This window comes from Cynara cardunculus (genome assembly GCF_001531365.2).
Source record: "Cynara cardunculus var. scolymus isolate 2C chromosome LG 1, CcrdV1, whole genome shotgun sequence".
Classification (NCBI taxonomy): domain Eukaryota; kingdom Viridiplantae; phylum Streptophyta; class Magnoliopsida; order Asterales; family Asteraceae; genus Cynara; species Cynara cardunculus.
This window is the reverse complement of record NC_037528.1, coordinates 12,782,480-12,792,562: the sequence shown is the minus strand read 5'-3', so window position 1 is coordinate 12,792,562 and position 10,083 is coordinate 12,782,480. Positions and strand designations below refer to the sequence as shown.

General features: G+C 37.7%; 1 protein-coding gene across 1 annotated transcript; it reads left to right on the top strand.

Moving 5' to 3' along the window:
- The first annotated feature begins 1,238 nt into the window (after positions 1-1,238).
- On the top strand, positions 1,239-9,705 carry LOC112519595 (ABC transporter B family member 19-like). Its single transcript, XM_025127801.1, has 10 exons — positions 1,239-1,547; positions 1,677-1,731; positions 2,016-2,191; positions 2,564-2,764; positions 3,623-3,882; positions 3,976-4,292; positions 4,404-4,627; positions 4,846-5,665; positions 5,753-5,994; positions 8,379-9,705. Exons 1-10 carry the CDS (start codon positions 1,305-1,307, stop codon positions 9,588-9,590), a joined length of 3,750 nt encoding a protein of 1,249 aa, XP_024983569.1. The 5' UTR covers positions 1,239-1,304; the 3' UTR covers positions 9,591-9,705.
- Positions 9,706-10,083: the final 378 nt, after the last annotated feature.

Below are 10,083 nucleotides of genomic sequence, written 5' to 3'. Positions count from 1 at the left end.
TCAATATTTTGGAATTCTCGATTCACATTGTGCCATGTCATCTCTATAAAGATATAAAGATTTATAGACGATAGATTGTACTATTTACAAATTATTTACAACTAACTTATATATAAAAAGAAAATGGAATATTGATTCATTTAGTGATATGTTTTTATTTTAAATAATTCATAAAAAATATCATATTATAAACATAATACACATAAAACAAACATATTGTGAAACAAATATATATTGATCAATAATTAAATACTAACTTTAGATGAACCAAATCATGTGAAAATAATACTTTCATAACACCTCAAAGCCTAAATCAACAGACTGACCCATAAATGAACCCAATGGGCCACCGTATTATTCATACGTCGTAGTGTAAAATTTTTTAGATTTGTGAAAAGTGTCACCAATATTAATTTGTTTTGTGACATCATATATATTTGAAACTATAACGAGAACATATTTTTTTTGTCGAGTTGTTTGTAAGAATTTTTTTCCACCCTAGACCCGACTTCAAATCCCATTAGTATCATTTTATTAACTTTAACTTTTAATTTCAGATATATTATATTTCTGAATTGTTTTTGTAATAAAAGACTTGAACCCTCAAATATGGAAAACAATGAACTAGCCAACAAACCAAATAAAAAATATCCCTATATTTGTTTTTATAGTTAAATGGTGCCATTTGAAAAAAAATTGTCGGTCCGTCTTTATTTAAAACCATGGTAAAAGTTATTGGTAGCCTACAAGTTAAGGCTTATAAGACTACGGATCTCATTTTCCATCCATTTAAAAGAATTTGTTACAACTTTAAAGTAAGTTTTCACAGTTATCACAATATACTGAATTCATACACGTTTAAATGTAACTAAAACATTTGTTAAGTACTTAATTTACAATAATTTAATTTTATTATATTTTGTATTAAGATAAAGTTTTTGTTGGGAAATGCAAGGTAGAATGATGGGTCGGATAGGATCCATCTGGGAGCAGAACCGGATCTGGTACTACCTGTAGTCAGTAGAGCTTTGTTTTCGAAATTCCCAATTTCCCATATTGTCCTTAACCTAACCATGGTTAAACTCTCCCCCTCCCTCCTCTTTTATATAACCAACCTCACCTTCCTCCCTCTCTCCTGACCTCGTTTTTGTACAAGTCCAGTCTCAGACTCAGACTCAGACTCCCACCCACACCGAGGTCTGTGAACTTCTCTTTCAATGGCGTTTTATCTCTTCTCAACATTTCTCCTGTGAAAGAGTTTCTGCATACAACCGGATTTGGAGTGACCCTGCTGATTTAGTAAAATGACGGAGACGGCGAAGGGAATGCCGGCACAGGCGGAGAAGAAGAAAGAGCAGAGTCTGCCGTTCTATCAGTTGTTTTTATTTGCAGATAAGTTTGACTACCTTCTTATGATCTTAGGTAGCATTGGTGCCATCATTCACGGATCTTCTATGCCTTTCTTCTTCCTGTTATTCGGTCAAATGGTTAATGGATTCGGCAAAAACCAATCGGATTTGAGTACGATGACTCATGAAGTCTCTAAGGTGATTCGTTACTGCTACATCTATTCTCCGTTTTAAATTTAAAAAAAATTCAACGGAAAAAAGCTCAACTAACTGTTCAATGTACAATGGATTGAGATCTGGTTATTTGTTTCCTCTAAATCAATGCAGTATGCTTTGTATTTCGTCTATCTTGGACTGGTCGTTTGCGTATCATCATATGCAGGTGAACTAAGCTACGCTTGATCCGTTATTGTCTCTCTGTTTTCCTTTTCTCTCTCTGAAAACAAATTGTTTTGGCATTTATTATCTGCAATTTCTTATTTAAGTCAGTTCAATACAGATCAGGTGCACGTGGGTTCTATACCTTTCGTCTCTCACCTGGTCAATTTATCTGTAATATTTTAATGCGTAACACAAATCTCCACTCTTAACTCGTTTTTATCTGCCAAAATTACTCACGATATACAGTTAGTCAAATTAAGTATGTTTAAAATTGAAAATGAACAGAGATTGGGTGTTGGATGTACACTGGAGAAAGGCAAGTGAGCGCGTTGAGAAAGAGGTATTTGGAAGCAGTTCTGAAACAGGACGTCGGATTTTACGATACAGATGCGAGAACAGGGGATATCGTTTTTGGTGTTTCAACCGACACTCTCCTTGTCCAAGATGCCATAAGCGAGAAGGTAATCTCTCTTTCCATTTACTCCAATTTTAGCATTCTTCAAGTTCTTCCCACAATATAATATTCTATTTAAGACGACGTCGTCTGCACCGTAATGGTGTAATGTAAACCTGTTGCGAGGACCGGGGTATGAAACTGGAAATCATAATTTCTGGTGGCTGGTTTTGGTATATTTATCATGGTGCATGTAGATCAGCGTGGCCCGAACTGGAATATCTTTGTGGTGCACGTTAGTGTGTATGTTTTAGTTTGCGCCGGTCAAAAAGCATCTTTGAAGATTTCCTTGTCTGGGCCTTCGAATGCTTCGTTAACCAAGTTCCCTATAAATTTAGGTCCAAAATTAAATACTCACTTTCAGTGTACTAAATTTTAGGTGGGAAACTTTATCCATTATCTTTCGACATTTTTGGCTGGATTGGTGGTTGGTTTCGTCTCAGCGTGGAAGCTAGCTTTGCTGAGTATTGCAGTTATTCCAGGAATTGCATTTGCCGGGGGCTTATATGCATATACTCTCACAGGTCTCACTTCCAAAAGCCGTGAATCCTATGCCAATGCTGGAATCATCGCCGAGGAGGTCAGCCTCTCACCTAGATACCTTAGCTGTGCTTTTATAAATAATGTAAATTTGAATTAAATAAATTTAAAATATATAAAAGTCTGATGTTCCTTAATTTCTTCGGTGAGATAGGGATGTGAGTAGGATTTTGGGACAATATATTATTTTATTTTATTCTGGGTAACCATGGGTTTTCGGGGAAGTTTACGGCCAAGATTGATCCCCTGATAAATCACAACTGGCTTGGAGAATGTGAACCTCCATGGTCAAAGACGCTTTGGCGGATTTGAACCTAGGGAAAATGAGACTTCGACTATTAAGTAGTACACCACAACCCAAGTGGTTACAATATGATTTTCTTGATTTCACTTATTTTCCTTGATATTAATTATAAAGTTTGTGGGTACCAGTGCTAGTGAAGTGCTTAAAAATCTTGTTATCATATAATACGTTGCATGCGCCGCAATGATAAAGAACACTTTGCCCTCGTGGTCCTTTACTTTTACCCCTTCACTTTTGGCCTCTTGTTTCCTTTAGTGTGGTGGTTTGATCATATAGACATACGTACGTGGTTGGTAAATTTCTTTTGATCTTTAAATTTTAATTAACTTTTTCCTTCAGTATCTAAAAAGAAACATTCATGCTGGACTAATGATTGCCGAGGACTAAGAAAAGAGATTTACTGGCTTCTAAAAGTTTTCTGTAACAGTGTTGATTATATGAACTGTCAAGATTTTCTATCTTTATGTGTGACATAAGGATGTTTGATGTTTTTCTGTCACCTTTTAAAGTTGTTCTCTATCAACAGACTATATGTGTGACATAAGGATGTTTGATGTTTTTCTGTCACCTTTTAAAGTTGTTCTCTATCAACAGGCTATTGCACAAGTTAGGACAGTGTACTCGTATGTTGGCGAGACAAAGGCCCTCAATTCATATTCCGATGCAATACAGCACACCCTCAAGCTTGGTTACAAGGCCGGAATGGCAAAGGGATTGGGGCTAGGATGTACCTATGGAATAGCTTGCATGTCCTGGGCACTTGTTTTCTGGTATGCAGGTGTGTTTATTAGGAATGGACAGACCGATGGTGGAAGAGCATTTACGGCCATTTTCTCTGCCATTGTTGGCGGCATGTAAGATTGTGTAAAAATCATTGTTATCTTGTTTAGCAAACGGAATCAACTATAAATTTTCCATGATTTAATCAAATTAAGTAATCATAACAGGAGTTTAGGCCAGTCATTTTCAAATCTTGGAGCATTTAGCAAAGGCAAAGCAGCTGGATACAAGTTGCTAGAAATTATAAAGCAAAAACCCACTATAGTTCAGAACTCTGCAGATGGGAAGTGTTTAACTGAGGTCAATGGAAATATTGAGTTCAAGGAAGTAACCTTCAGTTACCCTTCACGACCAGATGTCATTATCTTTAGAGATTTCTCTATTTTCTTCCCGGCCGGAAAGACAGTTGCAGTAGTTGGTGGTAGTGGATCTGGGAAAAGCACTGTTGTTTCCTTAATAGAAAGGTTTTATGACCCTAATCAAGGTGAAGCCTTGTTCATGTATTCTGTAATTATGCTAATGTTGGTTGATTTTGTATCAATCAGATTGCCACCTTTTAACTAGTTGTTTGTTACCTACTTGAATGGCTATGCAGGTCAAATACTGCTAGATAATGTGGACATAAAGACACTGCAGCTTCGATGGTTGCGTGATCAGATTGGTCTTGTGAATCAAGAACCTGCACTCTTCGCCACCACTATACTTGAAAACATACTTTACGGAAAACCTGATGCAACTATGGCTCAAGTGGAAGCTGCTACATCTGTAGCCAATGCTCATAGCTTCATTACCTTGCTTCCTAGTGGCTATAACACTCAGGTGTGTATATATCCAGACTCTTTGAAACCATCAGGTGTTTAAGTGCATAAGAGCCTCTTTGCTTTAAGCTTTTTATCCACAATCGATATTCTGATTCTATGTGCAAATCAGAGTATCTGGTTTCTATTTTCTGCAATCCAAAGAGAACTGTGCACTTTCCACACTACACAATCACATCAGTTATGTCTCAAACTAAAGGTTCATGAGTTGAAAATCAGGTTGGGGAAAGAGGAGTCCAGCTCTCTGGTGGTCAGAAACAGAGAATTGCAATAGCTAGAGCAATGTTGAAGAACCCAAAGATCTTGCTCCTTGATGAGGCAACCAGTGCCCTTGATTCGGGTTCTGAGAGCATTGTGCAAGAAGCTCTTGACCGTCTAATGGTCGGAAGGACGACTGTTGTTGTCGCACATCGTCTCTCTACCATAAGAAATGTTGATTCAATAGCAGTCATTCAACAAGGACAAGTTGTCGAGATGGGAACCCATGAAGAACTAATTTCAAAATGCGGGGCCTATGCTTCCTTAATTAGGTTTCAAGAAATGGCGGGAAACAGAGATTTCTCAAATCCTTCGACCCATCGCACACGTTCAACACGACTTAGTCATTCATTATCAACAAAGTCTCTCAGCCTCAGGTCCGGAAGCTTAAGAAATCTAAGCTATCAATACAGCACTGGTGCAGATGGTCGTATCGAAATGATCTCCAATGCAGAAACAGATAGGAAGAATCCAGCACCAAGTGGATACTTTTTCCGCCTTCTGAAGATGAATGCTCCAGAATGGCCTTATTCTATAATGGGTGCTGTAGGATCGATTCTTTCTGGATTTATCGGTCCAACATTCGCAATCGTGATGAGCAATATGATTGAGGTCTTTTACTACACTAACCCTGCTAGAATGGAGAGTAAGATCAAAGAGTGTGTTTTCATCTACGTTGGAGCCGGTCTGTATGCTGTAGTAGCGTATCTTATCCAGCATTACTTCTTTAGCATTATGGGAGAGAATCTTACTACAAGAGTAAGAAGGATGATGCTTGCAGGTATTTACTTCCATTCCATCCTTTCTTCAATTTTCAATCGATCATATCATTATTCACAATGTTAAAAGTTTTAATCTTGTTGTTCAGCAATCTTGAGGAATGAAGTTGGATGGTTCGATGAGGAGGATCATAACTCTAGTCTAGTTGCAGCCCGACTAGCAACAGATGCTGCGGATGTGAAATCTGCCCTCGCCGAGAGGATCTCGGTTATATTGCAGAACATGACATCTCTCCTCACTTCATTTGTAGTTGCATTTATAGTGGAATGGAGGGTCTCACTTCTCATCCTCGGCACCTTCCCTCTTCTTGTCCTGGCTCATTTTGCTCAGGTACCTACATGCTTTGATAGTAATTAAACTTAATTATATACTAATTAGTATTTAACATAAAAAGAATATAAAGATTATATACAAGCTTGTTTTTTAACCCACAGAATCTTGATTCCAGTAACGACAAGAAGGGTATAGTCAATTCTTGTATCTTGCACATGCTGCCTCCAATTTGTAGTATGCTTCCCCGAAACCCAGACCTGACGACCCTTGTAATAAAATAATCCTGCTGCATACAGATGTCAGTTTTACAAAATTGGTAAAAGATTCCCCATCAACATCAATGCCACTAGGAAATTTCTCATCTTTTTTTTTATTTCAATTTCTTTCTTGAGCCCTTAAACTTTCTTTGCCATTTTCAACCCAATTAACATGAATTTGTCCTCGTTTATATCTTTCCACAATTTTACTTGGTGTTGGTAAATCTAGGAATCTAGGATGATCATTAATGTTTATGGAGCTTACCGTTTGTTTTATAGACGGTTAGTTTCAATTAGATGTATTGTATATTAACTTATATATTTTATCTATCATCACGAATTTTGAAAAGGTCAATAAAATATATTAGCCAATAAAGTATTTGTCTACATTCATGCAAAAAGACCTTGCACATTAAATTTCAGCTCTGTCTCTGACTTTAAACTCACGAATTTAGATCATATAGTCCACTTAATTGCTAACATAGTTCAGTCACGGTTTTTAAAGGCGTGTCATGGCGGACCCAATGGTGTGATATGGCCTATAACGTTTTCGCATGTCTTTGAATTACATTATGGCATTTTTTACGAAGTGTGATTCTTTTTCAAAAAAGAAATTACTCTTTTAGTTCTTTTTCAACTTTTGTGTTTTTACACCTTTATATATTTACCTAATCACAGTTTTACAAACTTTACATACATCATGGACTTAACGATTTAAACGAAGTTGTAAAATTATTCTTCCAAGTTCTATTTTAAACATTTATTTGAAGAATAATTATATAATACTAATGTATATTATTTTTTCCTTCTTCTAATATTAATGTAATTTTTTAATATAATTGAACAATACATACAAATAACATGTATGTATATGTATAATTCTGCATATAACATACAAATTACTAGCCATAACGTGTAAGATTTGAGACTTGACCTCGTTGTCGACAAACCTTTAGACCATTACCCATAAAACATATAAAAATAAGAACTGTTGATGAATAGTATCTAAATTTAGATGTGGATTGGCAATAGTTTTATCAGATATTTTGAGCCCGTGATTTTTGCATGGAGCACCATACCATTTACATCTAGGCTTCAGTTTTAGTTGTAATTTGAATGGGAGGTTGGAGATGTCAGAAGATGCATATGGCATTCACTAACCCTTCATTATTCGAGTGTCGTTTTGGGCTGCATTTACGGTGTCATCAGAGGCTCTCTTGTCTATTTAGAGCTACTGTGTAGTACTGAACTACTGACGCCATTGCCCCTCTCATTTTCAACAGTGTTTCGGATTTTAGCATACTCACCATTCACCTTACTTACCATCTGTTTCTATTTGTCCTTTACTCTATTACTTCTCTTTACACTTTCGGGCTCCACACCCACCCACCCTTTTTCTTTTAACTTGTCATCTCTGCACTTTTCAAAAATACTAGTAATGTCCCTTTTGTTTTAGCATACATCCTCCTTAACTATGTGGGGTTCAACCCATTAAACAATAGAATAAAATGACCAAAATAGCCCATCTCTCCTATGAACTTCACTTTTTAGCCATTTTTATAAAGGAATTCCCGTTTTAGTTAGAGATTAAAAAGAAAAAAGTCTTAATGCAAATATGCGCAAGGATCCACTTTTTAGACACTTCTTTTTGTTAATTTGGAAATCGGCTTTATGCAAATGTGTTTGCATAAATTCTGGCTAAAATAGGAATTTGGTTTCAAAAATGACTAAAAAGTAAATTTGGTTGGAAAGATATGTTATTTTGTTCAATTTCCCACAGACAACACTCCTGGTATCTGTGTAGACATGTGGTACTTTTTATATATTTTTATCTCCTTTTTACACAGCCGGTAATAAGTAAAACCCATTTAAACTGATGGACTTTAAAAGTAACACCAAATCCATTGGATAGCAGACAAGCTGAGGAATCTCAATTCGTAAACAAGTCTCAATCACTGAAAAGCAAAGAAAGCAGCTCTTTTTTAGTAATTAGAAACATGGTTGTTGGTCCAGTTCTCCATCAAGAATCTGGTTACCTTGTTGGTAGTGTACAACTTTAAGCGAAATCTGCCTTTTTTTTATTCTTGTGGGATGGTGAGTTGTTACAAATATGAAAGTCTTAATTTGGGTATTATCTGATTACTATATATGTTGGTGGTTAACCCTGTGATATGGAATTGGCAGCAACTTTCTCTCAAAGGTTTTGCTGGAGACACCGCGAAGGCACATGCCAAGACTAGCATGATTGCAGGGGAAGGAGTGAGCAACATTCGAACCATTGCAGCTTTCAATGCCCAAGACAAGATCCTATCGTTATTCTCCGACGAACTTCGTGTCCCCCAAAAGCAAAGCCTTCGCCGCAGTCAGTTTTCCGGCATACTTTTTGGTATCTCCCAACTTGCTCTCTTTGCTTCCGAAGCTCTAATCCTCTGGTACGGGGCCCATCTCGTTAGCCAAGGTGTCTCCACCTTCTCTAAAGTCATCAAAGTGTTTGTGGTCTTGGTCATTACCGCCAACTCTGTAGCTGAAACTGTCAGCCTTGCTCCCGAGATTATCAGAGGTGGTGAAGCCATTGGGTCTGTGTTTTCGGTTCTCGATAGATCAACTCGAATTGACCCAGACGATCCTGATGCCGAGACAGTCGAAACAGTTAGAGGCGAGATTGAGCTACGTCACGTTGACTTTTCATACCCTTCAAGACCCGATGTGATCGTATTCAAGGACCTTAGTCTTAGAATCCGGGCAGGCCAGAGCCAAGCCCTCGTGGGCGCCAGTGGTTGTGGCAAAAGTTCCATAATCGCCTTAATCGAGCGATTCTACGACCCGACTGCTGGAAAAGTGATGATCGATGGGAAAGACATCCGACGGTTAAATCTAAGATCCCTTCGTGCCAAAATCGGATTGGTGCAACAAGAACCCGCCCTATTCGCAGCTAACATTATGGAGAACATCGGTTACGGAAAAGATGGAGCCACCGAGGCCGAAATTATAGAAGCAGCCCGTGCCGCAAATGTTCATGCATTCGTTAGCGGTTTGCCTCAAGGGTATAAAACAGCAGTAGGCGAGAGAGGAGTTCAACTATCGGGAGGCCAAAAACAAAGGATTGCAATAGCCAGGGCCGTTCTGAAAGACCCAGCAATATTGCTACTAGATGAGGCCACCAGTGCTCTAGATGCGGAATCTGAATGTGTGCTTCAAGAAGCACTTGAAAGGCTGATGAGAGGGCGAACGACGGTTTTGGTGGCCCACCGGTTATCGACGATCCGAGGTGTGGATAATATTGGGGTGGTCCAAGATGGTCGAATCGTGGAACAGGGTAGCCATGGGGAATTAGTTAGCCGAGGAGGCGATGGGGCATACTGTAGGTTGTTGCAGCTACAGCAACATCGCATATGATAATGATGTAAAACGAAAGAAATAACCCCTGGGCCTTGTTATATTGTGTATGTATGTTGTAATGGTGGTATGGGTTTGGTAATTAAATTATGTCTTTCCTCTAATTAATTTAGTTAAACCTATGCCTCGTTTTTATATGAAGTATATGGATATTGCTCGTTGTTATTTTTGGTTGGTTTTATTAATTTAAACAAGTTTTTATTAATGCAAAATCAAATTAAAAAGAAAAATAATAAGTGAAACCAATGAGTTGCCACTACAATTACAAGTCAGGTCCTGGGTTGGATCGTAGACCTTCAGTTGCAGAGTTGAGTTAGTCAAGAAAACGGTTAAAATAAATAATCAACTTTTTATCCAAACAACTAGAACCAATGAGTGATGTTTCTTAAAAACGAACCCATGCATGCCATCGTTATCCCCAAATGGCTTCAATTATTACTTGCAATTCACAAGGGATCAAGTGGAAGAATTTCAATGTTTAGTTGGAGAAGGT

What these genes read in the sequence shown, in the direction of transcription:
- LOC112519595 (XM_025127801.1), top strand. Translation starts at nt 1,305, where the DNA reads ATGACGGAGACGGCGAAGGGAATGCCGGCACAGGCGGAGAAGAAGAAA. An exon ending in TGACTCATGAAGTCTCTAAG is followed by an intron (nt 1,548 to 1,676) that starts GTGATTCGTTAC and finishes AAATCAATGCAG; the next exon opens with TATGCTTTGTATTTCGTCTA. An exon ending in CTGGAATCATCGCCGAGGAG is followed by an intron (nt 2,765 to 3,622) that starts GTCAGCCTCTCA and finishes CTCTATCAACAG; the next exon opens with GCTATTGCACAAGTTAGGAC.